This window comes from Molothrus ater, chromosome 6 (genome assembly GCF_012460135.2).
Source record: "Molothrus ater isolate BHLD 08-10-18 breed brown headed cowbird chromosome 6, BPBGC_Mater_1.1, whole genome shotgun sequence".
NCBI classification, from domain to species: domain Eukaryota; kingdom Metazoa; phylum Chordata; class Aves; order Passeriformes; family Icteridae; genus Molothrus; species Molothrus ater.
The window spans coordinates 58,570,102-58,597,126 of NC_050483.2; the positions used below are offsets into that span (position 1 = coordinate 58,570,102).

Consider the following 27,025-nt stretch of genomic DNA (forward strand, 5'->3'; position numbering starts at 1 on the left):
CAGATTGCAGCTTAAAATTCCCTCCTTGCACAATCCCTGATCTGAGTTACCCCACAGAGCACAGTGAGACACGAGGCAGGGCAGGAGCAGCTCTGTTAGGAATCAGCATCCTCTGCTTTTGTGCTGCTCTCCAGGTTCTGGCACCTCCTCACCAGCCCTTCAGAATCTGCACATTTCCTGGTAACTCTCCTAAAGTCCATTTCCTGTGTTCCTGCAGATCTCAAAATCAGAGGTTTGCATCTGTAAATTGAGACTTTTCCCACCTACTTTTCCAGGAAAAACAGCTCAGTGAAGGTTTCTGGAATCTCTAGCAAACTTAGCTGATTTTGCCTCCTCAGAACCAGTTCTGTGAGCTGGAAAACCCAGTTCACACCTCTGCTTCCAGAGCAAGCAGCTCACAGGCATGTGTGCAAGGGAACTCACCACTTTTGCTGGAGGAGCAAATAAAGATTCTTTCATTAAAATTGCCTCCACTTCACATGAGAAGTGCTACTCATGCCATACTCCTCCTCCTGACAATCCTTGTGAATTACTCACTGGTGTGTATTCTGTACACATCTTGTAAAAATAACAGAACTTCTGCTTTGAATTGTTCTCTGAATCTAGACTTTGATGAGATTCTTGTGACTCTAGGACAGGAATAGGAGGCTGAAACCTTTCCCATCCTGCAATGGGAAACCAGTGAATTAACTGGGCATCTCAATGTCTGTGCCCGTAACACCAGGGACATATTTTGTACCAGTTAAAGTTAGAAGGGAAAGTAAAACCAGCCACAGCAAGTACATTTCAAATTTTCCTCTCTAGGCTGTCAGCCAGAATTCAAACATTTAAACCCAACTCATGTTTTTTAAGACAAGTAACCTCTCATTTTCCACCAACAGAAATTTTTAAGAACACAAAGAAAGCAAAAGTGCTGAAGAACATTTATTTTACTGTATCATGACATAAATCTCATTAACACTGTGCTTTGTTTAAATATTAAAATTATTCCCAAGTAGATTAGTCAAGTAAGGGTTTGAATACCATAGGTGCTGGTGCTTTGGAATTCCAGATGTAGTAATCAGAAGAAATCAATTCCCGGGCTAAAGGAAAAAACAGGCAAGAAAAATAAGCATTACAGGGTGCCTCACAATCAGACATTCCTTCATCCAAGTTAAGTGACTACTAATCCATCCTTACCAGTTTACAGAAAAGGTATAATGGCCTCTTTAAACTGTAAGACTCTTACTATTATTTGAAAATCGTTTTTGATAATGAGACATTTAAAGTCTCAGCTTCAATTACCTTTACTAATGTATCAGTCATGAGCTTAAAATTCAAACAGAGGTTAAGTCAAAAGCAGGTGGATGGCTTGGATTTTGCTCAATGAATATAAATTGCACACTCAATATAAAACATAAAAATGCTGCTTTTTCTGTGTTACAATTTAGGGCTGAGTGTGACCTGTCACAAAATTAACAATGTAGACCATGCTTTTCAAAAGGCATTTACTGAGTTCTGCTACCATGACTGGCAGAAGTTGCAGCAGAGAGACAGCTACAAATAAAAATGCTTCCATTAGGCAGAGCTGCTCAGGTTTAATGAGTGCTTTCTGTGTGCCATTTAGGGTATTTTTGGTGCAGGCTTGGCAGTGCTCGTGTGTTAACAAAAAGCAGATTTGGGTTGTGCTTCACACATTCTGTGTAGAGCCACATGCACCAAGAGGTGCTGGTGTGGTGACACTGACAGCAGCAGTGTCACCTTGCATGCAGGAGCTGAGTTCTGTACCTGGGCACTGCCAACCCACCCAAAATGTCTCTGACAAAGGAGTCCTAAACAAGGGGCCAGATTAGGGAGGATCATTCACCGTGTCCTCCCAAAAAAGTTTTGCCATTATGGAGAGCAGAGGAACCAGCACAGGGCAGAGAGGAGAAAGGTCCAGAGAGAGGCTGACTTTGTAAGAGCACTCATCTCAAAGGGAGAGGCCTGTCCATTTCTCCAGGGATGCATTACACATCACAAAAATACCCCAACTCAAAGGCAGAGAACAAAAGTCATAACTTCAGTTATGTAACTTTAGTCATTGATAGCCAGTTCATAACTTCAATACAATTCTAGCAACTCACATGCAGTAATTTTGGGCTTCCCTGGAACAAAGATCTGAACAGAATGTTGGTCTACGTAACATCCAGTAAGTGTAAAGTCTGGGATCCTAAAATACAGCTACAAGAAGAGAGGGAAAACACAATCAGATGCACATTGTCACCCTTGCTGTGCAAATCCTGGCAATCCATGTCACGTGCTCTGCGTGTGCAAAGGTACTCCAAAGTGACAGGATGTCAAATCCTCTAGGCAGGAAAACAAAAATCCATGCTGAGGATGTGAGATTTTAAATCAATGTATCTTCAATTGAAGACAATAAAAATTGGCTACTAAGGCCTCTTTTCCCAGAGGCTGTGACTTACTTTGACATAAGCAGTGTTCCCTGTGCACACATAATCAGTCGGGTGCTCTTTGCCTGCGGTGCCAAAAGACAGAGTCCAGTCAGGGAAACCTCCAAAGATTTGGGGAACTTCTGTCCTAAAGGCAGAGACAGCATCCATTAGATGTCCCCCAGCTGTGCCCAGGCTGCAGAGAAGGGGCTGGGGCAGCAAGGGCAGTCACAGGGGGGAGCTCCTTACCAATGACCCAAACCAGAAGGCTCTTCTCCCGGAACAAATCCAGCTGGCCATAACTAACTTTGTACTCTAACTGAGCAATGGGGCCCCTAGATGGGAGAGAGGGGAAATAAAACCACTGCAATCACTATCATTCAGCATTTGTTAATGCCTGTTTTGTTACAGAAAGCCAGGAAATGCTGACAGACGTTATTTATGTGCATACAGACCAATCACACCTATCTGAGCACACTGCTAATTTATGAGAAGAAATTACAGAGCAGGAGGAAATCACTGTGCTCTCAGCCCAGTAATCATAAAGGAGCTGTTGATGTTTTAGTTCACTGATAGTGCTTTACTAACACTATGATCAGCATCAGCAACTTTGTATCATTCCATCTTTGAATTTTCATGATAATTAGGAGGCAGCACGCTCGTGGCAGCTGTCAGAGAGGCTTAGATGAAAACTATGGTTTTAATTTGAAATAACTATATTTTTGATAAGCTGATCTGCAGCTAGGATTAGCAGTATTAAGGAACAGGTAACCCTGGCCTGGAAGTGATCTCCAGCTTAATCCACCTGGGGGATTGTGGCCGTGTTTCATGTGAGAAGATACCACAGGGAAACAGGATGAGCAACTAAGAAGTGTTTGGAATGTTACCAAATATTCTGGTATAATTCTGTATTCCACCTCATTTCACCAGGATTGGTGTTCACTGGTAGCACCCTGATAGAGCATAATCTGTTATATTGAGCCCTAACTAGCTCATTTCTGGAAGATAACAGAGAAATGGAAGAAATTTATTTAGGCTTTCTTTATTCTTACCTGTTGAAGAAAGGTATACGAGCTTCACAGTACTCAAAAGAATTCTTTATGCTTTCATGGAGCTTTAAATTAACTGTTATTTTTATCTGTGATCCCTCTTCAACGAGCTGGTAACATCCCAAAATTGGTGGAACAGGAACCTGGAAAAAACTATATTCATTCTCAAGATATATTAACACCATCACCATAAGATTAGTTATACAGTGTTCGTTGATAAAGTACTTTAAAAAAGACCCCAAACATTAATTAGTGACTGTGCTAAACTCTTCAGGCTGCTGGTGATAACAGAGACTTGGGGGGCATGCACTTCACATCTCAGCCTGGATATCATTTGCCTAATTCAAGCATTTAAGTGGCTGATTTAAAGTAAGAGCAGCATTGCCAGGCAAAGATATCAATAACTCCTGAAGGTGACTCAGACAACTCAAGTCCTTAAGTGCCTTCCAAGCAGTGTATTACATAAAAACCATTTTATATAATGTTTTATTATCTATATTGGACTCAAACTCACTCCAGCATGCCCGTGTGGGCTGATGCCCACACAGGTGTTTTCATTTCTGTTTGAACACTAACAGAAATGACAGTTGGGAGTGTGCTGTTACCTGGGAAGTGTAGTAACACAGGTCAAAGGAATCTGAAGGAGGAATGAAAGGGAATTTGTAAGGCCCATTGTACACAGAATCATGCAGGGGCTCAGCACTGGTGGACAGGAGCATGGCAGGGTCCACGGAGGTGACACAGTGATGCACCACGATGTCCTGGAGCGGGGGCGCGTTGGTCGGCAGCGTCAGGCTGAGGGCGACGCTCGGCGCGGAGCCCTCGATGTCACACTGGGCAAAAGCAAGTCAAGACATTGGTCTAAAATACCTGAATCAAGTCACAGTGAGACGTTCAAAAATAAAACACATTTTTAGCATTAAAAATAAATCAAATCCCTACCAATTTTCAGTTGGCTTCGATCATTAGTACTAACCACCAGTACTAATCAGTCTCACACACTGGCTGACAATTTAATTAATTAGGCTGTTTTCACACCACCCACTTAATGGATTCCAGCATGTTCTGGATGGCCTCTGTTGGTCCCATGCCAGCTCTGTCACAGCAGAGTGTCCCTTGTCTCATCCCCAGCAGGCCACAATCACACCTGGGCTTTCTTCTTGCATAAGGCCATCCACCCACCCTGCAAAATGACCTGGGAATTGTCCCTCTGAGAAAAGGAAGCTCCTCACCCACACAATCCCTACCAGCATGGCAGGTGGGAAATGACCCAGCCTTTGGAAGTGCAGCATTTAGGTCAGCCTCCTTTGGAGATGAGATTCCCACTGCATGCAAATAATTAAATTCCCACTTGATTAGCAGGTCTCTCTCCTTGTAAAACACTGGCAGCTCCAAATATAGTGTGCCAAGATAATATTGTGTGCTTCCTAAGCATAATTCAAAACAAGGAATGAACGACAGTACAAATTATAGTTACAAATTTTAATATATTTCATAACTATCATGGATGCATTGAGTAAATAGTCCCCAGTTTGTAATATTAAATAATGAGATATTTAAATATTAAACAATGCCCAGGGAAGCCCATTCCTGGAAGTGTCCAAGGCCTGGTTGGACAGGGTTTGGAGCAACCTGGGATAGTGGAGGGTGTCCCTGACCATGGCATGGGGTTGGAATGAGATGATCTTTAAGGTCCTGTCCAACCCAAACCATTCTGGGATGCTACAATGAAAACCACTGTCACATACAAACCATCCAAAATAATTATACAACCAGTTTCTTTCTCCAGGTTCTTTATAAACTGTTCTTATGTCATGAAACACCAGCATTTGTGGGATCAAAATGTTGTTTTAGTGAAATAAGGCAGAACAGAAGAACAAACTTTCATTTGGTAGGAAAAATAACTAAAAATGCTCATGTAAAGACACTTGTAGAAGGCTTTTAGACATCTCAGCCTGGATATATTTTGTCTAATTCAGGCATTTCAGTGATTAATTTAAAGTAAGGGCAGTGTGGCCAAGCAGTCAAATGTTGTCATCTTATTGCAGGGGTTCCATACTGCTCTCTCCTTATCCCAAAAGTTTCATACCTTCTTGATGTTTCTTGTGGGCAGTATCTCTAAGCACTGCCTCTTTCCTCTTCACAAAGCAGCCAGCTGACTCCAGCTCCCTTCTCACCCAGCCACCCCACTCTTTATAGCACTCTTCTCATTGGTTACACCTGTAGCCTGCTCCTAATCTTTGATAACTGGCCCAGCTGCAACTCCTTAGGGGTAAAATTACTTTCTACACTACGTTTATTTTCTTACACTCTAGCCCCCTACAGTCAAAGGTACCAGTAACTCCTGCATGTGACTCAGACAACAAAAATTGGGAAAATTTTCAACTCAATACATCATTTAACATCAAGTCAGTATTTATATCGCACATCAAACGCTCTCACCTTGCAGTTGACAGCTCCATAAACTTGCCACGTGTCCACCACATCCCTCTGGTCGTACTGCATACACTTGACCTTCTCAGTGATGCAGACATTGACCTGGGGTTTGCCCTTGTAGGTGCTGGATCTCCAGGCTGGCTGTTCCTTATCCGCAGGCATCTCCTGGATGTCCTCGAAGGAGCCGTTCAGGCTGCGGATGTTGGTGTTCAGGGGGGTGCCCAGGGGACAGGCCTGGACCAGCAGAGTCCGGAGCTGCCCGACCTTGGCGCTCAGCTCGGCCTCGTTTTTCCGGCTGGGAGAGACGTAGTCCATGATGCCCAACAAGAGAGCCAGTCCCTGGGAGAGCCCTCTGACGGTGAGGAGGGGCGGCCGTGGCTCCAGGCTGCCCTCCACCAGCGGCACGCAGGCGTAGATGAGGCCGCTCTTGTGGAAGGCCAGCACGGGCCAGAGCTCGCCGGCGCCGGTGGACACGGAGTGCACGCACGAGTGGTTGATCCTGGTGCAGGTGTCCCGCTGCTCCACGAAAAGGTGCTCATCCACCAGCCTCAGCTCCAGGAGCAGGGCCTTGAGGAAGGCGCTGTCCGAGGGGATGGGGACGCGCGTGGAGCCGTTGAAGGCCTCGGCGCGCAGCTCCACCGTGGGGTAGCGCCTGCGGGGAGGGAATTGGAGCGGCTGCTGGAACCCAGGGCACAGGGAATGCTCCTCTGTCTGCTCTGAGGGGTCCTGACTCCTCCCGGAAGCTCTGCTGGTCAGAGTGACTCTGAGATGCGTACAAGCCTCTTTTCCCAGCCCAGCAGTCGAAGAAGGAGTCAGAATTCTCCTGTTCTCATTCTCAAGGTTGTTTATTATTTCTTATCTAGAACATTCTTTCCCCGACCCGCCGAGGTGTGTCTGGCAGGTCAGTCAGAGGCACACTGACCACCTCAGAGGTGGTGCTGTCTTTTTATACTAAAAACTACGAGTACATTTGTCACAGACATCTTTTATGAAAAATCCTTTCCTTAGGAGAAGCTGAGAGGCCTCAGGAACAAAATGTAACCAATGGTTATCTGCTGCTGTGGAATGCAACAGGTGATCTGTGATTGGTCTCACAGAGTTGTTTGTAATTAATGGCCAATCACAGTCCAGCTGGCTTGGACTCTGTCTGAGACACAAGTCTTTGTTATTCATCCTTTCTTTTGCTATTCTTAGCTAGCCTTCTGATGAAATTCTTCTTCTTTTAGTATAGTTCTAATATAATATATATCATAAAATAATAAATCAAGCCTTCTGAAACATGGAGTCAGATCCTCATCTCTTCCCTCATCCTCCCCCCTACGAACACTGTCACATACATTATTTACAGTAACTTCCCAATACCCATCACCTATGTTAGACAGTGAGCTTCTACTCTAAACTAATCTAAAAGTGCCAACATCACCCAGAAGATGAAGGCTAGGAAGAAGGAAAAAGGACAAGGCACGCCCAAATTCCTCCATCTTGGAACCCCGAGCCCCCATTCTAAAAACCTCAAAATTCTACTTTTCACTCTGTGGCAAACTAATTATTATTCTACTTAAACTTTTGTGGCTTGTAAATCTTCATTTAAGGTTGGTGACTTTTCCCATGGGTCAAGATCAAAGGCACAGGGGCCTTGGGCTCTGTGCCAGGGTCTCTAAGCCCCCTGGGCAGGGACTCGAGCCCTCCAGGGCAGCCAGAGGAATTTCCTGGGTTCTGACAGACTCACAGAGAAGCACTGCTTGTCAGTGCCATGTGCTGTTGGAACCCAGGGTACAGGGAATATTCCTCTCTCTGCTCTGAGGGGTCCTGACTCCCAGAGAAGCACTGCCTTTAACCTTTGCCCATGGAGAGGGCTTCCAAGACTTTGGATGGACTAGAGTCTACCAGAGTCTGAAACAGATAATATAGTGTAGTTTGTCACAGGGTGAGAAATTTAGGTTTTGGGGTTTTTTAGTATGGAAGTAGATAGGAAGCAATATGGAGGATTTCGGGCATTGTCTCGGGCTGTTTCTTCCTCTTCATCTACTCCATTTTCTGCAGTGTTGGTGGCACAGGATGACTGGGTGAGGAAAGCCACAGTGCAGAGGTTACACGGACAGACAAGGGATGAGTTATTGGTAGAAAGGTAGAAATAAATAAGTTTTAAGAGTTAGTTGGATGAAACAACTTTAAAAGACCTTGAAACTGTACCTCTGTAGCCATTTTGTGGTGCTTTCCTGCGTGCTAAGTCTGGTGTAGATGGCGTGCCAGAAATGTTGATAACAATAAACAACAAGCTGAAGACTGAAAAAGTCCCGTGCAATTCTCTATCCTGGCACAGAACTGTCACAGGAGGGTTTCCCCCATCAGGGGAGCTCCCTGTGGGACCCAACAAGAGAGGCAAAACCCATAATGCACCTTTGGGCCACCCAAAATATCACCCCAAAACAGAGCTTCCAGGGCAGAACCACCCAAGCCCTCTTCTGGCTGCAAAAGCATTATGAAAATCTTGGGATTACTGATATTGGGTTTCTCTTCATTGTTCAAACAACTCCCCAAAACCTGCTGGGCCTAAAAATAACTTTGTGTACAGGGAAGCCTGCAATAACTTGATAGAAGCTGTGGTGGGATCAGAACATCAATCACTGTCAATAAAACCATTCCATGAGTAGTTAGGGTTCCTTCTAGCAAGTCTAAACTTTGAGTAAAGGCACTCTTATGAGTAAATACCTATTTTTTAAAATAAAATGTGAATCTGTCCATCTATGCTGGCTGTCACACAAAGGTACAGGATTTTTGTATGACACTAAGGAATGACACCGACCAGTGGGAAGTGCAGAACTTCAAAATATTTCTAAGAGGTGAGATCACACTGAAGACAAGTTCTCAGATATTTAAGAAAATGATGTTCTATGTAATGAAATGCAACTACAACAGCTTTTTGCCTAGATAGAGTATACTAGTGCTACAGGTTTGTTGCTATAACAATAATAACAATAACAATAATTCCACACTGTACATGTAATATATATGATTTAAAGCTTTTATGACTTTTTCATAATTTCATTTTATCAAGTATCCAAGATGTAATGATAGTGTCATGGACAGAGGTTTTGTACAATTTAGAATTGCTATGTTGTACCAATAGATCCATTTCATTTCAAGTTTTCTAGAGATAATACTTGAGGAATATCATATTAAATGTTTAAAACTATATCTGGGATGTTTTTTGTCCTGCAGCAGTATTGTTTTTTAAAGGGGAGTGGGATGAATTTCTTTTCAAGGTAACCTAAATCCATCAAGAGGAACTGAGGAGCTGTCTTTTAATAAACAGCTGAGAAAAGAAAAAAATATTACTTCCATGAATGCACTGGTTTTGCCCTGGTTTGGAACTGCAGACTCCCCTGAGTGTCTCTGACATGAAGTCTGGTTTTCCTACATTCTGTCTTGTGGACTCCCTCAGTAGCTATCCACAGGCCCTCAGAGTGCCCCTCACAGGTCACACACACAGAATTAAATCACTTTATGGATCATCTTGCAGCAGATGATGTTCTCAGATGTTTGGTTGCACTCAGAGCCATGCTTGCAGGCCAACATGGGAGAAAAAAACTGCACAGATATATAAAGGCCCTCATTTGGTGTCCTTTTTTTACATCTTTTTAAGGACACTTTGACAGTCTGCTTCTAAACTGCCACAGAACTTGCAAGCCCAGCAATGTGAGACTTTGTTATATCTATGACCTCCATCTGCAGCACTTCCCTCCTGCTCCTGAGCACTCCCATGGATCTTATCCTGTTGCCTTTAAGTCCCACCTACATCATCTTCTCTTAACTGAGTAGCTGCAGGCAGCTACACTTCCTCAGGCTTATTTTCAGTGACTGTGCTTTTTTTTTCTTTGATTCCTAATCAGGCATCAAGGGCTTCTGGGGTTGTTTTATATTTTTCTTGGTAAGGGAAAAGCAAACATAGAGCAAAGCCAGAGCTACAAAACTCGTAAACAGGATACAGATGACAGCAAAACACCTCCCTGTGGTCTCACATTTTATTCTGGAGAGCAAAGAAACAAAGTGGGTTTACAGCTCTAAAATTTATGAGGCTTTGCAGAGCCAGGGTGTTCATAAGTGGCTATGTGTAACCTTGGTGAGCAGCTCTTATTTTTGGCCAACATTTCCAAAACAAGGGAAAAGGAGATATTTCAGTCTGGTTTTGTCTTAGCCAAGTCTCAGTCTCTCTGCTCCATTTGCTGAAGCTGTCCCCACACAGCAGCCTCTTCCTGCTCCCATTGAATTTTACCAGCTGAGGCATTAGATCATTAGTTAGCCCTTCAGATCCCAGTATTTCAGTATTCCCTTCTAGAAAGTGATGCAAACTTAAAAAAATAGAGATGAAAGTTTTCAGGGATGAATGAGCTTCGGTGACTCAAGAGAGAGACCATCCTTGTTGCCTGAATTAAGTTATGAGCAGCTCAAAAAAAAAAAGAAAAAAGGGGAGGGGGAATGCTTTGATGTCCCTGATGTCTTCCCTGAGGTCAAAGATCAGGGCTCACGTATCTCCAGCTGAGTGCCTAAGTCCTGAAACCAACAGTTTCCATGTGATCCGGGCATTCTTTATATTGTCTGCGTGCTTTGTTGAATTTAAGGTCAGTTAGGAGGATAAACTTGGGGCTTCCACGGCCCTATTATTTCCTCTGGGAACTTGAAAGATCTAAGTCTGGAAATCACTTGAAGCATCGAGGATAGTTTGCCCTTTTCAAAGGAGTGCTACTCCTTGTCTCTGGCGCTCACTGTGTGACAAGTCACTTCAGACACCGCTGTCACCACCCCCCTGCTCCGTGGTGATTACACTCTGCGAGGTTTTGGGGACAAGGCTTTCTCTTTATCTCTGTTTGTAGAGGGGAGGCCTCATCTCTAGTCCTGTAGGTAATACAAGGACCATAATACTAATCCTAAAACAATCAGAGGAGTGTCCAATGGAGAGATCTGTCTGCACCTGAAGATGGAAGATAGTCTACTTACTCTTTTCTTGGTTGTTTTTTCTTTTACTCCTAGGTTCTCCCTTTGGTTTTACTGAATTCAGACTAGGACTGTAGGTCACCTTATCCAGGTCTTTATTTTTTTTTCTCCCACAAACTTTCCCTAGCCCCAGTTATTTTTCTTCTCATTGTCTGGATTTCTCTGAAGTCACAGAAGAAAAAAAAAAGGGGTAACAAATCTTGCCAGCCCAACAAAAGTAACCTGCCTAGCCCAAAGTCTTCCTTCTGCAAGAATTCTGAATAAAAACTGTTCCTTTGGAGGACTCTTAGTGTTCAATAACTTAAAGGTCCTCCAATAATTTTTTTAAAATGTATTTGTATGTAAAAAATTAACATCAAATGGAAAGCTGAATTTCTGTCTGAAAGTACTCTATTTTATGTACAGCTACAGAACAACATGAAGAGAATATAAGTAAAATACAATTTTGTTAATCTGACAGTATTTCACAATCACTACCTTGTCCTTTACCATGTTAGGAAGGAGAAGAGCCAGGCAAAATGTTCACAGTGACAAAAAACGAAAGAGGAACAGAGCAAGGAAACTCACGTGCAAAATACAGAAGCTGTAAAAAAGCTTCCATATTTAGTTAAAAGCACATGAAGTGACCCTGATTCTAAACTTTGGAAAATCGGAGTCAGAAAAGCACAGCACCCAGTGGCGCTGGGACAAGACGAGGGATTTCTTCAGTATCAGATGGGTTTTGGTCTTTTTGCATCTGCCCCACAGGGCAGCAGTGTCCCCCCCCCAGGACACCCAGACCCTCCGAACCCCCCAGAACACCAGGATTTCCTTCAAGGCATCCAGACCCCCAGAACCCCCAAACCTCCCAGAACACCAGGATTTTCTCCAGGACACCCAGAACCCCCAAACCTCCCAGAACACCAGGATTTTCTCCAGGACACCCAGACCCCCCGAACCCCCCAGAACACCAGGATTTCCTTCAGGGCATCCAGACTCCCAGAGCACCCGATCCCCTCAGAACATCAAGATTTCCTCCAGGACATACAGAGCATCCGAACCCCCCAGAGCACCAGGATTTCCTCCAGGGCATCCCGACCCCCAGAACACCAGGATTTCCTCCATGACTTCCAGACCCCCAGAGCACCCGATCCCCCCCAGGAACATCCGCGCCCCCTAAGGGCATCCGCTCTCCGCCGGGCGCCCGGTTCCCTCCATAGCACCCGGACCCCTAAGAGCATCCACTCCCCCCAGGAAGACCCGGTCCCTCCAGGGCACTCGGATCCCTCAGAGCACCTGGATCCCTTCTACATCACCGGGACTCCCCAGGGCACCCAGCCCGACCCTCGGACCTGCCCAGCCCGCCGTGCTCGGTACCATCGCTACCTGGAGAAGAGCACGGCGCCGCCGGCCGCGGGGTCGTGCCTGAGGAGCCACAGCGCCCGCAGGGCCATGCCGACGGTGGCGATGGTGGCGGCGATGCCGCCGGTGCCGATGGCGGCCGGGGAGGAGCCGCGGCCGCGCCGTGACCGCCCGGCGCAGCCCCATTTCCGGCGGGCGGAGGCGGCGCCGCGGCCGCCGCTGCTGCTGCTGCCGGGGCGGGGGACACAATGGGCGGCAGCGGCGGAGCGGCGGCGGCGAAGGGGCGCTGAGGGGCCGCCGCCCTCCTTCCCTCCCTCCCTCCCTGCGGCCATGGCCACCACGGCCGAGCTCTTCGAGGTGGGTGCGGGCCCCGCGGGCCGGGCGGCGCTGGCCGAGCCGGCTGGGCTGGCTGAGGGGATGCGGCGGCCTCTCCCTGGGGAAGGGCGGGCGGTGTGTGGGGCTGGGGAAGCGGCGGAGCCCCGGTGCCGCCCCGCGGGGTGCGGTGCCCGCCTTGCCCCGCTGCAGGGCCTCTGTCCCTCCCTCCCGGCCGGCTGCCGGGTGCTGGCAGCGGGCGGGTGACAGGGCCACGCCAGGCCCGGCCCCGCGATCCTTCTGCCGAAGGCACCCCCTTGTCTGACCCCGGCGTGGCGGTGTCGGTGGGGCTGGGATGGAATAAAGAAATGACTTTGCCCTCCCTTTACCCGCGGTGGAAGTGAGGATGGAGAATAGCTCAGCCAAGGCCACACAGGAGCAGGGCAGGAATAGCAGGAGTCTGTCAGATTCTTCCCCTGGAATTACAGAATGCCCTAAGGTGGAAGAGACGTACGAGGATCATCTCCCACCTGAAGGGAGCCTGCCAGAAAGATGGAGAGGGGACTTTTTACAGGAATGTGTGGTGACAGGACAGGGGGAATGGCTTCAAACTGAAAGAGAGCAGGTTTAGGTTAGATATTAGGAAGAATGCTATCACACTCGCGATTGTGAGGGCGGTGAGGCCCTGGCACAGCAAAGCTGTGGCTGCCCCGTCCCTGGCAGTGCCAAGGCCGGGTTGGATGGGGCTTGGAGCAGCCTGGGATAGTGGAAGGTGTCCCTGCTCATGGCAGGGGGGTTGGAACGAGGTGATCTTTAAGGTCTCTTCCAAACCAAACTGTTCTGTGATTCTGTGGCTTCAGCTTCTGGCCTGGACCGTGAGCTCTCATGATGTGACCTGTGGTAAACAGAAAGTGTGTGGTGTCCCCGCTTCCTCTTCACAGGGACACGGTGTCATCCCCAGGTGTGTCTGCTCTCCAGGTCACTCAGGAGCTGGTTGTTCTTCTGCTGGGTTATCACTGGCACTCACTTTGCCCAGCCTTCAGGAAAGGCTCTTCCTGTTTCTCTGGAAGATCCTATATCTGGGGTTTATGTAAATGCATTGTGTGCATTTGAATTTATGAATCATTGTGATGGCACACAAGTGTTATGACTCACATCTTTTGGTTTGCCTAGCTTTAAAAAATGGCAGGACTAAAATACTGTGTTCCTGTAGCTGGATGCCAGGTTTTGTACCCTCCCTGCACCACTCTAGGAGCCCCTTGATTTCTCAACATGATGACAATGCCATTCTGTTCTTTGTGGGGTGTTGAGTGTGAGGTAATTTGAATCTGGAAAGAAAACTGTGTGTTTTGGCTGCTTTGGGTCGTGCAACAACTTTTTCCATTTTGCAATAGCAATAAAGATGAAATTGCAAATTAGGTGAGACTTTTGCCTGGAGTTTGGGACTAGAAATTATGTTTTTCAAGCATGGTATCCAGTATTTCTGTCTCTTCTGCTTTCACTTCTCTTTCACTCCAAAGGCAAGAGAGTTTTTGTTGATGTCCACTAATTTAATGTTGCCTACTTGGTTAGTTTGAAATTTCTGCTTTATATAAGAACATAAAAATGTGCTTGTTATGGGAGTACCCCTTCCCTTAGCTGTCTGCTGAGGTTGAAATTTGATTTCCATATTTTCATGAGTGTGTGTTTTAAGTAAATTTCAGTACAGATATAGGAATTTGTGTAGCAGATCTGTGCTGAAAATGTGCACAACATGGACTGAATTCTCCCTCACATAACTTAAAGCATAATTTAACAGTGGATACTTCTAAACTGGTTTTTAATCTGGCTGTGTCCAGTGTAGTTTCATTTGTAAACACCAGATCAAACCAGGTTATGACCCACTTCAGGCATATCTCTTATTAAATCAGGAGTATTGGCTGAATGGATGGGATCACGTTAATTCATCTGGAGCCAGAGGGAAGTTCAAAGCTGAAGAAATTGACTGTTGGGGCTCATCTGATAACAGGCAAAGGACTTGCAAATGACATTTGTAATAGCTGATTTTCAGCAATTTCTGCAGAACAGGATAGGGGACTTAAAACAGGAGTTAGGAGCTGTCAGCTATGAGTAACCCTGTTATCAAGATAGCATTTAAAAAAGCAAATGTGTATGGAAGGTACAAACTAAAGTAAAAACTTCTGGATCTGCAGTGGAACCTGGAAAACCGTGTCTTAGAAAGACACTGTTGAACTTCATTTACTCCTTATGAATCAAGTAGAATATTTTTAACACACCCTCTGTGGAAAATTGGAAGAAAAAGCTCATTTTATTTCTCTGTTGATCAGTATCCTGCACATAATATCCACTCTAGTTAATATTTCTTAAATAACGTACAACAGTATTTATATGATTAAAAAACTGAAGTCTCCTGTGTAAATGTTCTTGGAAGAACAGGTATTTTCCAGGAAGGGAGCTGCAGGTGGTCTGTGTACATGTGCACCCAAGGAATATTTAGAGGTATAGAGAGGCATAGAAGTATATAGAGGTGGAAAAAGTTTGACATTATAATATTTTTTTTTGCTTCTGAGGCATCTAAATCAGATTTCCTTAGGAGAAGAGGCTTGCAGAGAAACTTTGTGAATGTTGTTTTACAGAAATGAAAAAATATTCAAAGCCATTAAATGTGTGTAGGTGAATTATCTTTCAGAAGGGAGAAATGTAGAAAATGTTATCTGCACACACAGTGTCAGTAAACCTTTATTCAGGGTTCTTCCATACTTGGCTTTAGTATCCTTGTAACCAGAGTGGTGAATTACAGGATCTTCAGAGGAAAAAATGTGGAGTTTCATATAAAGGAGGAGTCCTGCAAAGAGCCCTGAGGTAATTGGGAAGCTGGAGGCCTCCCCTAAGGGAATGTTACTGCTCTGAATGACTCATTTCACCTATAATTAAATTACAAAAGTGTTCCAAACTTTTAGATACCCAGGTGGCATAAGGAGGGAATTTCCACTTGGCATGAAAACGTGGCCTTGTGGCTTTTGATGAAAAGGATTCTTGCAAAGGAAACTTCACCTTGTGTATCAGGAAGGACTTGGTTAAAGAGATGAGTGACTTGCAGGGAAATTGTTTTTATGTGGTATCAACCAGTTATTTTTGAAGTTCAGCCAAGGAGGCTGAGCACAACACAGTACTTGAGTCAGTCTGTGCATGAGGAGTTACTGAGTGATAAAATTTCTGCCATGTCTGTCAGGATTCAGTGTGTAACAAAGTGTATTTAAAAATCTTTTATCTTCCTGGTTAGTGGCTGGGCCTGACTGGATGGGGCATAATTTGTTTCTGAGGAAACAGACCTTGAACATGCAATATTTGCTTTTCAACCCTTGGGTTTACTTTCAAAACTAACTCTGTAATGCTGGTTTTTCCTTCCTTATTCCTTGTGACAAAGTTTCAGACATATTGATACAGTAACCAATGCAATACCTCTTGAGATTGGTTTATTTTTTATTATTTTCATTTTTTTTCAACCAAGTTTTATCAAAAGCAGTGGTGGCATATTCAGTTGTTTCATCAAATACTCCTATTAGCCAGAGCCACTCCCAGCTCTGTTTTGGGTTGTTTCACACTTTTGGAACTGTTGTTTCTTATAACTCAAAAGCTTTCTCTAAAATCCTGGTGGTTGTGAGAATACTTTTCTTACTGGTCTTAGAAGTGCTGATTTTAGCACCTAATCACTGCTGCTGAAGTGATAAATATTATTTTTATTAATGATAGAAATAGGACTGTGTTTAGAGTAATTTAGTATTAACTATGTGATGAAATGTTTGAGCTGGTGTAAGTTTTAAGTCAGCTAAAAGTGAAGGTCTTGGGTTTATAAACGAGGCCTCTGCCTTCAGAAAATATTGTTGGGTAGAGAAATAATCTTAACTCTTTACCCTTGAGTGGTGTTTTTATGGAAGAACCAGCAAATATTATGGAAGAAACTTTTGTAACCTTGAGTTTTAGTATCACTCATACCCTGTTTATTCTACTTGTGGAAATTAAATGAATCCTCTGTTTTTATGCCTTTTTTCCTCATTTTTCTCTGCTCTGTTTCTGCAGTTGCACTTGGGTTGCATCCAGTGGCATCTCATGCTGGGCTTTTTGAGCTGGGTTTTTTGGTCAGTTCTTTCTGTGTGTGATGCTGTGGTGTGACAGAGTTGAACAATTGTAATAAACTCTTTTATTTTGCCACACAATTTTTGTGGGCAGATGAATTCTCTGATGTGTTTTGCTGATGGCTGGCTTAGGGTGGTGTAACCTCTCAAATCTGCTGCAGGGCTCGGGCACTTTGGAATGACAAGCCACAAACTCAGCTGCAAACAATGTCATTTAGAGCCAGCTCTTCCCAGACCTGCAGCACATTCTTTGCAAGCAGTCTGATAATATCTAAACTTGATGTTCCAACTCATCACATTAAAAGCAGTGTTCTCAACAATAATTATGTAAGCCCAAGAGGTGATGCAGTGATTGCCAGCACTGTACTTTTGATTATAGTAAAGCTTCTAAACACTTTCAAAATGAGGTGTGAGCACCTGCTGAAGGAACAGCCTGCTGTGGCACTTTGTAAAGGGTTTTTCTCCTGTGGCCAGGAGCCTTTTGTGGCAGATGAATACATTGAACGACTGGCATGGAGAACACCTGGGGGAGGTTCCAGAGGTGGAGAAGCTTTCGATCCCAAAAGGTAAAAAAAATTAAATTGCACAATGGTCTAAGTGGATGTATCTCTAATTGTACTGTTTTATTCCACATATATTCAATATATTTATTCCACACAAACCTGTGTATAGTGGTGCTGTGTGTCCAAGGAGGTTTTCATGTGGGACAATTGTTAGCATTTGTGACCATGAGCCAATTATTCAGAACTAATTATTCAGTAATGAGTAGGGAAAGTCACTTTCTGATTGAGACCTTTTGAATGAAGGAGAATTGATATTGTTTGTGCTTGTCAGACAGTTGCTTGATTCAAGCATAATATGAGGCTTCACTGTTATGATAGTTAAGCCAATTTAATGAGTTTCTTACTTTAGTTTCCTGAGCTGCCTTGTTTTAAGACACAGTAGTGTGCAAATAAAAGGCACAGAAAGGTAGAACAGCAAGAGAGGCAGCTCTGGGGATGAGATCTCATGATAGACTAATCTGACTTACTAAAATGTCAGCAAATGAACCTGGCACAGTTGAAGGACATTTCTTCTGGAGCACTCTGCCTCTTTGGAGGCATCTGAGGAGAGAAAGGCTATTGTTGAATTTCTAGCAAAATGCTGAACTCTTGACATTTAGTCTGAGGCCTGCATCCTATGCAGAGCTTTATGTGTGCTGGAAGCAGGAAGCAGCCTGGAAATGCACAACGTTATTCCCTGGAGCTCTTTCTCTGTGCTTGTGCCCAGTATATACATTAGGGTAGTTGATGATTTGCACAAATTTCTACTTAGTTTAACAGATTTTCTGTATTTCTGCTGGTTTGCTTGTGTGAACCTCTGGGAGGCACTTCCATATGTTTCAGGACAAGTAGGAGAAACCTGCAATAATAAATATTTTTCTTGTGGCATTTTCTAGTATTGGGCAGGGAGCCAAAATTAATATTGAAAAAAAAAATCTATTTTTTTTTTCTTTTCTGTTTTCTGCTAGAAAGAGTATTGGAGTCTCTATTTCTCATTTGTAAACCTGACCAGCCTCTTCTGCTTCTTTCCTTTCTCAATATATTGAGCAGTGCTGCTGAATAAGTGCAGAGTTGACACAAGACCTGTTTAAAAAACAAACCCCAGCCTGAATCAGTTTGTTAAAATTAATAGAGACTGCCTGAATTTCTCTAGGCTTTTGTTGGAAAGAATGCTTTGTGTCACTGTTGTTTAAATTTGATTTTCAATATACTTCTGTAAATTTAGATGTGTTCCTTGTGGCTTTCTGTGAAATCTGCTGCAATGTGCAGATTGCTCTTGGGCTTCTGGCAAGCAGAGAGTGAAGGAGAGGAGTCACCAACTTCTGCCTCAGTCCAGTTTCCTTTTAAGAAGTTGTGCCCTCAAGTAACTGACTGGGCTAAAAGCCTCTTCTGACATTAAACCTGGACAGCAAAGTTCTGAAATGTTTCAGATGTTTCCAGTTCTTAGCATGAGTTTTATGGCTCTGGAGGATCTGGGAGTAATCCATTCTGTGACCAATGACTGGGATATTTAGAAAATAGGAGCTGAAAATGTGACTGAAATGGGACAGAATGGACAAAAACAGGAATGAGAAAGGGAGAAATGTTGAGAACAGAATGAAAAGAACAGAGGGAATTCAAGAATGCATTCAGATGTACTGTGATTGGGAGGAGGAAAATGTGAGTCTGAAAGAAAAGTTAATGATGGGAAAGGGCAGAAAAACCCTCTAAAATGGGTATAGGAAGAAGTGAAGTCAGAACAACATTATGAAATTACGGCTGTATCAGTTACTTATTAATAATTACTCATTGTAATGCTGATTGCCAACTTTACAGGAACACGTGGAGAATATTTTTCTGCTGTATCCCTTACAATGAAGGGATGTAGTGGCCTTCATTTCCATTATTTAGGGAAGATGGGGATGTAGGGATTTCTTTTTCCATTATTTAGGGAAGATGGGGATGTAGGGATTTCTTTTTCCATTATTTAGGGAAGATGGGGATGTAGGGATTTCTGTATCTGTGGCAGAGCCACGTTCTTGAGTGATTAATATTTTGGTGCTCCTCTCTCCTTTGGCCCACCATGCACAGAGTTTTTATGTTGTCATAGAGTGGTACACCAGGGTGATGTAATTTAAAACAAAACTTTAGAAATTTTGAATTTATATAGCATTAAATATTTATATAGCATTATATATAGCATTAAATATTTATATAGCATTAAATATTTATATAGCATTAAATATTTTAGAAAAATTTAGAATTTTTCTAAAATATTTAATGCTATATAAAAAGATTGTTGTTTTCCAAAATATTTAAATTTAAAAGTTTAAATTTATTCAATTATTTAAATCTTCAATCTAGAAACATTCCTAAGTTGGACATAGTTAGATCAGCCTTGTATGCAAGTTGCCTTTTTTTTTTTTGAGGTCTTTTAAACTCTTCAGAAGACAGTGTCTTTCAAAGTGTGTTTTCCTGTATTTTATTCTAAATCAGATTATTGGAAGAATTTGTAAATCATATCCAAGAATTACAGGTAATGGATGAAAGGATTCAGAGGAAGGTGGAGAAACTAGAACAACAGTGCCAGAAGGAAGCAAAGGAATTTGCCAAGAAAGTACAAGAGCTGCAGAAAAGCAACCAGGTAAATCCAAAGGGTAGAGTCAGTGGGAAGCTGTGCAAGTTTTCAAAGCATCCTGTGCTCCTTTAACTTTTCTTGGTACAGGGTGTTGCTGTTTGAGATAAGAATAAAGAGGATTTCATGACAATTTCTCCCGTCAAAGGAGGCTCATCTGCATGTTCCATTAAGGAGTGTTAGCAATGCTGAAAGTGGGCAGTTTTCACAATAATTTAAAGAAAACCACTAAGATTTATTTGGGTTGTGTATAATTAATTAATTAGCAGTTCTGAGATGCAGCACCTGTATTCACTGGGCTTCTTCCTGAAGGAAATCTTGTGTTTCCTGTAGTACGTGAAATGGAAATCATGATTTTAGTGTCTGTGTTCTCCAGGTTGCCTTCCAACATTTCCAAGAGCTGGATGAGCACATCAGCTATGTAGCAACTAAGGTCTGTCACCTTGGCGACCAGCTGGAGGGGGTAAACACGCCACGGCAACGGGCTGTGGAGGCTCAGAAGCTGATGAAATACTTTAATGAGTTTCTGGATGGAGAGCTGAAGTCTGATGTTTTTACAAACTCTGAAAAGGTAAGGGCTGTCAGCGGGATGAAAGCAGTTCAAAGCAATAAGCGGGACTGCCCTAATTACAAGCTGCTACCATGACTTACCATGGTCAGACTTCAAACCACTGAGTGACTGACTTGTTAAAGTTTCATTGTTCTGAAATGGAAATTAACAACACTGGGCTGCAGATTGCTGATAAAGCACTTGTATTCAACGATGCTTAATGTGGCAATGTTGGCATTTTTCATTTTATGAAATTATCGGAGATTTGGGAAACGCTGGGAGGGCAACTTTGGAGTGCAATACAATATCTGCCTGTTTCCTTTGAACCCCTTGCCTCAGATCCATCCTGTAAAGCAGAACGTTTCTGAATGCAACTTCTTTGTGCAACTTTGCTCTGTTGGGTCAGTCCACTGGCCTTGGATACCTTTTTGTCACAGCATGCCTTTGGGCTTTGTGTAGTCCTGTGGTTATGTCTCCACCCTTGGAATTTAGAGGAACCAGGCAGGAAAACTTCAAAGAAACGTTCAAGCATTTTGTTTTTCTTGTGCTTCAAGAGTACGTTCATGAAGCAAATATAATCTGAGTAGTGTGACAAACAGAAATAAACTGAAGGAAAAAAATCCAGCTCTAAGCAAAAGGACACTTTGGATTTCCCAATGCAGTTTAAATAAAATTGTTGGTTTGGGTTTGTTGGGTTTTTTTTTTAATGTATCCTGAAGAATCTTCCTTCCCTCCTTAAATTCTGTGCAGTGGTATGGTAGTAGTCAGGAAAAAAATTATAATATGTGGAAACAGCAAACATTCAGCAAAAATTGATTTGCACATTCAGCAGAAAAATATGTGCTTGAAATGTGCAGCTCATGGGAGACCTGAGAACAGGTTAATAGTCACCCCCTCCCCACTGAGCTGGAGGTGTCTCTCAGGGAAATGAAAAGCTAATCATTTTATATAGTTGTATTCCCAAGGAGTCACTTGCACAGTGCCTTTTGATTCATGGTCTGTGGATATGTGGTAATTACTAGTTGATAGCTTGCCCTAATTCAAGAGAGAGCAGAGGAAAATCTTCCCTGATTTCCAAGGGAAACAGAAAGGTTTCAGCATAAGGGAAGTTCTTCTATAGACAGCCTTTCCCAGAGATGCATAAATTCTTTCCTTTCTTTTTTCCTAAGGAGTAATAAAACATGCATTTTACAAATATTTAATGGTGAATAACATGGTGAATAACAAAATATAACTTCAAGAATGATGTATTGTCTGCTCATGAGGCTCAAAGAATTCAACTTTCACTTTATTTATAAATTAAAGTTTCATGATACATCCTGTTGGAGAACCAGAAAAATTTGGTAGATAAATAGGGTGAACGTGGAAATTGTAAACAAATGAATTTCTGTACACCCCAAAGAATAATAAGATATTCATCAAATCTGGAGGAAGACAAATGTAAAGGCCCTAAGTCTTGTGCCAGTCTGCAGGGGAAGGGTGTGGGAACACAAACAAGAATTTCTGGATACAAGTTATCTTACTGGGGCTAATTTCAGCCAGGGGGATTCTTGAACTTTTCCCCCCTGATTTAAACAATAACTTGAAGAAGTGTTTGTAAAAGAGCCTGCCCAGACAGGAGCTGTTACATCTTAATGCATCTTTGTTCTAAAAATACTTCTAAAGTATGAGATAGTAACAAACATTCTTAAATGTGAAGCCTTAGTGCTTTGCCAGTGTCTTCTGATCTTCAAACTGATGGGGGTTTTAGATAATGTTTTAGAGGGTGTTATGATTTTTTGTGCTCTGCCAGCCCTCACAAGTGTGGGCTTTTCTTTGAGACATTGAGGGGACACTGTGAGAGGAGAGGCACAAAAAAGAACATAGTACAGTTATCTTCTAATTGATACTTTTCTCAATAGTGTCTGTTCTTAAAATCTGTTGGATTCCTTTCTTTCCCTGCACTCCATTTGTTGCTTCCCACTTTCTCCCAGCCATACTGAGCAATTTCTGACTTACCTCTGTGAAGATTTTCCTTGCTGGCTTGTCCCCTTTCTGTGCATTGTGTCTTCACCCTCTGAATCCTTAGAATTTCCCTTGTGCTGCTAGCTAACCAACCTTTCTCCTGTACTAAAGATTCTTGAGGTGAGCAAATCACTCCAACACAATTAAACTGTCAAAATGATCAGCAGCTCACTTGTTTATCATTCAATAACGTTGTCCTGCTTAATATATTTACTCTTATTCTTATGCCCATTTCTCTGTTTATGTTCTGTACTTAATATTATTTCATTCTGCCTTTTCACTTGTGCATGTTTTGTGTTAAAATTCTCCCTTGCCACTAGTTCTCTATGATTTTTCAGTTGTTTTTTTCCCAGATACATTATAGCCATTAAGTTGTATTTTAAAAAATCAATATTTATTTTGGTTTTAATGGTTTACAGAAACCTGATTCAATTAAAAATTAAAGATGTCCTGGTTTAAGCAGAAACTGTGGAGAATTGATTTGTCATGGCTTCTCTTGTGCATAGAAAAAGTCCTGAGTTCAATAAAATCTAAGTTAGTTAACAGCTATTGTGTGAAGAAGAAACAAAGAAAATGTTGTGTTTGTGGGAATTCTTGGTTGTTTTTTTTTGTTTGTTTGTTTGTTTTGATTTTGCAGCTTTGGTGAATAACTGCTAATATATGGACAATTGCACAGATCCCAGTTGTTAGGTATTAATGTTGCTGCAAGCTAATAGAAATAACTGCTCTTTCATTGGATTTATTTGAGGAGTGTAGCAGCTTCTGCCTTAAGAGGCTATTGTAAGCTGACAGTTCAAAACATAAGCTGCTCTTAATAGTCAGAATGGATACACTTTGAGTGCCCCTATTTTTGCTGAACAACCAGCCTGGTGTGATGCCTGTGCTCTCTATTCTTACCTGTGTGTCTGCTTCTATTCTTGAAAAGTTTTAATCCAGCCTGCTCTAAGTGGTGGCAGAATAGGATTTCATTACTTCCTTCCCTCTCACTTCAGTTCCCTGGATCATCACTAATTGGAGGAACAAGATAAACTGCAAATTCTGCATGTTCTCCATTGTGCCAGCTTATAAAGCTTTTAGTCATCAAATAATTCAGGTTGCACAAGACCTCTGAGACTCTCGAGCCCAACCTTTCCCCCAGCACTGCCAAGGCCACCACTAACCCATGTCCCCAAGTGCCACATCCACATGGCTTGGAAATCCCCCAGGGATGGGCACTCCACCACTGCCCTGGGCAGCTGTGCCAGTGACAACCCCTTCCATGAAGAATTTTTTTCTTATGTGAATCTAAACCTCCCATGGGACAACTTGAGTCTGTTTCCTCTTGTCCTGTCCCTTGTTCTCTGGGAGCAGAGCCAAATCCCCCTGGCTGCTCCCTGGAATTTTGGAGAGTGAGAAGGTCCCTCCTGAGCCTCCTTTTCTCCAGGCTGAGCCCCCTCAGCTGCTCCTGGAGATGTGCTCCAGTTGTGTCAGGTTTGGCCCAGGCAGCACTGCTTAAATCCACTCAAGTTCAGTTGCAGCCTGAAGCCTTCCCCACATTTTGAAATTTGTGTTTTCCATCATTTTATTCAGCCTAGCAAAGCAGTCACTAAGCACTGCTTAGATGCACTTCCTGTGCTGACTGATGGTGGAAAAATACTTGATAAAAGGTTCTGCTGCCCAGAGCAGAGCACAGATTTGCATGCTGTGGTACCTGTTCATTAACTTCTGTAGTCATGCAGCTATTCTTATCTTGTAGCTCTGTAATTACCTGACTTCCATCTTGATTTTTGCTTTGGACCTCAGAGTTTCTAATCCATATTACATTTCTCCTTCTTTGGGAGAATTCTCTGTTTTATTCCCCCTTTTTCCCCTCTCCATGCCAAGCATGGTCATGGCTTTTTTTGGTATGAGCTGTTTGTCCAGACAGCTCACACACCTCCCCAGACATCCCCAATGGGAACATGTAATGTGACTTTTCATCACATTTTGACCTATATTACTTTATGTTAAAGAAAAATACCTTAAGCATCTTAAAAGTACATATGGGAACTTGGAGGGGCTGATCTCTTCCACGGGTATGTCAACTCAACCAGCTTTAGAGATAGGGACTTTGTGTATGAAAATTGGACAGTGCAGGGGGAGGAAAGGAACAGCCCAAAATCAGACCTTCTTTAATGACTCTGTCATGTTTTCCTCTCGCCAGATTAAAGAGGCAGCTGATATTATTCAGAAACTGCATTTGATTGCGCAGGAACTGCCTTTTGACAGGTAAAAATCTATCTGAACATCTTTTTAAGAAAGTAAATCTTCACACAGCTATGATTTTTCTGATGCTTCCCTTGTCTCCCCTTTTGGTGCTGTGCTTAGGGATTCATGGAGCTTTTGAGCTGGATTGTGTGCTTATTTCTCTCTCCTCTATTCTCAAATTTGTGTTCACGCGCTCATGTTGTAGGATCATCTTTACATACACATCCTAAACTGCTTAACAGACTTTTAATGGGATAATTTTGCTTTGCTGACTTAATGCTAGATTTGAATTAGATGCTTGTAGGTTTTTAGGGAACTTTTCTGTCGTCTTTGTGCTGCATGTTTTCATTTTTAAGCAGAGTGCCTGCTGTTCATGATCCAGGATGCCTGTGATTTCTCATGTGATGTGGATTTGAATTTAATCATGCTATTTTTTTTTGTTGTTGTTAACAGGTTTTCTGAAGTAAAATCAAAGATAGCAAGTAAGTTATCTATCCAGTTCAATCCATATTGCTGTATTTGAATTGTTAAAGATGATTAAAGAAGTAAGCAATACTGTCAGTATTACAGTTTTTGCCTGAATTCTGTAGCCTGATGGGTTTTTGTTGTTATCCCCTTTTCTCTCCAGGTAAGTACCACGATTTAGAGTGCCAGTTAATTCAAGAGTTTACCAGTGCTCAGCGCAGAGGAGAAATCTCCAGGATGAGAGAAGTAGCAGCAGTTTTGCTTCACTTTAAGGTAAAAGCTGAGGGGCTTAATTTAATATGTGAATAAAATCAACTCACAGCACAATAAGTGCCTGTTTTGAGTGAAGGTATTTGTGTGGGCACAACCCTCATGTCAGATAATGTGTCACTTCAGGACTGAGGTGCTCAATCTGAAATCAAGTGCAGGGGAATACAGGAGAGAGATGAGGGGGATTGGGGGCAGCATCAGTGGGGAACTTTCTAAGATAATCTTCTCTTGCATGGGGGTGACCTGACTTTCATGCTTGAGAAAGAATGTTGAAACTTGAGGTATAGATCCATGTAGAGTGGTGGTAAGTGGAGTTATGTTAGAGATGTGAGAAAAATGAGTTTGGAAAAGTCTGTGCTTTGAATGAATTCTGTTTGTTTTTTGTTTTTTTTAATTAACTTTTTCACAAGCTTTGTATTTCCTTGATTTTGTTTTGCTCTGGAAACATGAACATCCTGCTCTAACATTGTTTTGCTCCTTTCACAGGGCTATTCCCACTGTGTTGATGTGTACATAAAACAGTGTCAAGAGGTAATGCACTTTGTTTTACATCATTTCTTTATTTACATTACATTATTGATTTATTTAGTCCTATAGGTTGTTGGAAATATATTCTAAAATGTGCTTCTCAATCCCTAGGGTGCATTCCTGAGGAATGATGTCTTTGAAGATGCTGCCATTCTCTGCCAGAGAGTGAATAAGCAAGTTGGAGAAATCTTCAGCAATCCAGAGACCGTGCTAGCCAAACTCATTCAAAATATCTTTGAAGTTAAACTTCAGGTATTTTAAATTTTAACATGTTGAAGTTCATTGAGGCACCTCTTAATAAAAAAATATTTCACCTGATAATAGGAATTAATGAGAATTTACAGTATTTGTAATCTTTGTATAAGGGTGTAGAATCACCTCATTGCTCTGTAACAATTAGGACAGATACTCAAGCCCATATCAAATAAATCTCCTTGTGCTCTGAATACAGGGTGACTGCAAATACTCAAACTCAATATTAAAATCATTAGGGAATTGCTGTGTTCATTGGGTAATTCATGAGATGTCATACACAAGTTTGATTTCTTCTCTATGCTCCCTACCAAGAATATGTCAGGAAAAGAACTTCCACATTTCATATCTTTAATTTGCTCATTCCTGCATTTGGGTGTTGTGTGTGAGGTTAGCATTGAATAAGTGAAAATCTTTTATGTTGTGAGTACTGACTTGCAGTTAATGCAATATTTATGAAAATCTAGAGTAATTGAAAATGCTAAGTTTTTCATCCTGCAAATAGATCCACTTAAGTTCCTAAAGTCCAACAGCAAGACTTTCCTTGCAAAAAGCAATTTCCCTGTAGATGTTGTTCTCATAGTGTAGAGATTGAGCTTGTGTTTCACCCCCAATTTCGTGTGTCAGTTTTGAATTAGTATTTTATGCTAAATTATATTTTTGTTCAAATATTATATTTTGTTCAAATGATAAGAAGGCTCTAGGCTTGTATCTGCTTTGTGTATGTATTATGATAAGCAAATATGTAACCATCTCCTTTGCCTTGTCCACTGCAGAAATGCTCTGAGGCCTCTGGTGCTTTTGATTCTTAAAGGGGATTTTGTGTTAGTTGGTCAGACATATTTTCAAAGCCATCTGTCTTTTGTCTTTGCTTCACACATTACTGTTTTGTAG

At 42.4% G+C, this 27,025-nt stretch overlaps 2 protein-coding genes across 3 annotated transcripts in view; one reads left to right on the top strand and one right to left on the bottom strand.

Moving 5' to 3' along the window:
- Positions 1 to 911: 911 nt before the first annotated feature.
- On the bottom strand, positions 912 to 12,353 carry AP5M1 (adaptor related protein complex 5 subunit mu 1). Its single transcript, XM_036384710.1, is given in 9 exon segments — positions 912 to 1,082; positions 2,106 to 2,202; positions 2,445 to 2,518; positions 2,521 to 2,559; positions 2,661 to 2,746; positions 3,464 to 3,603; positions 4,066 to 4,293; positions 5,903 to 6,548; positions 12,257 to 12,353. Coding segments are annotated over 9 exon segments (1,461 nt in total). The 5' UTR covers positions 12,325 to 12,353; the 3' UTR covers positions 912 to 999.
- A 104-nt stretch (positions 12,354 to 12,457) lies between these two features.
- The window catches only part of EXOC5 (exocyst complex component 5), a 28,359-nt gene continuing 13,791 nt past the window's right edge, over positions 12,458 to 27,025 (top strand). Inside the window, exons 1-9 of one of the 2 annotated variants that reach the window (XM_036384052.2) lie at positions 12,458 to 12,589; positions 17,155 to 17,246; positions 19,698 to 19,845; positions 20,213 to 20,407; positions 24,573 to 24,637; positions 25,070 to 25,098; positions 25,245 to 25,354; positions 25,838 to 25,882; positions 25,991 to 26,131. In XM_036384052.2, coding sequence (XP_036239945.1) covers positions 12,563 to 12,589; positions 17,155 to 17,246; positions 19,698 to 19,845; positions 20,213 to 20,407; positions 24,573 to 24,637; positions 25,070 to 25,098; positions 25,245 to 25,354; positions 25,838 to 25,882; positions 25,991 to 26,131 — 852 coding nt within the window. In that variant the 5' untranslated portion in view covers positions 12,458 to 12,562. The remainder of the gene's footprint in view (positions 12,590 to 17,154; positions 17,247 to 19,697; positions 19,846 to 20,212; positions 20,408 to 24,572; positions 24,638 to 25,069; positions 25,099 to 25,244; positions 25,355 to 25,837; positions 25,883 to 25,990; positions 26,132 to 27,025) is intronic. The other variant, XM_036384053.2, reaches the window with a different exon arrangement.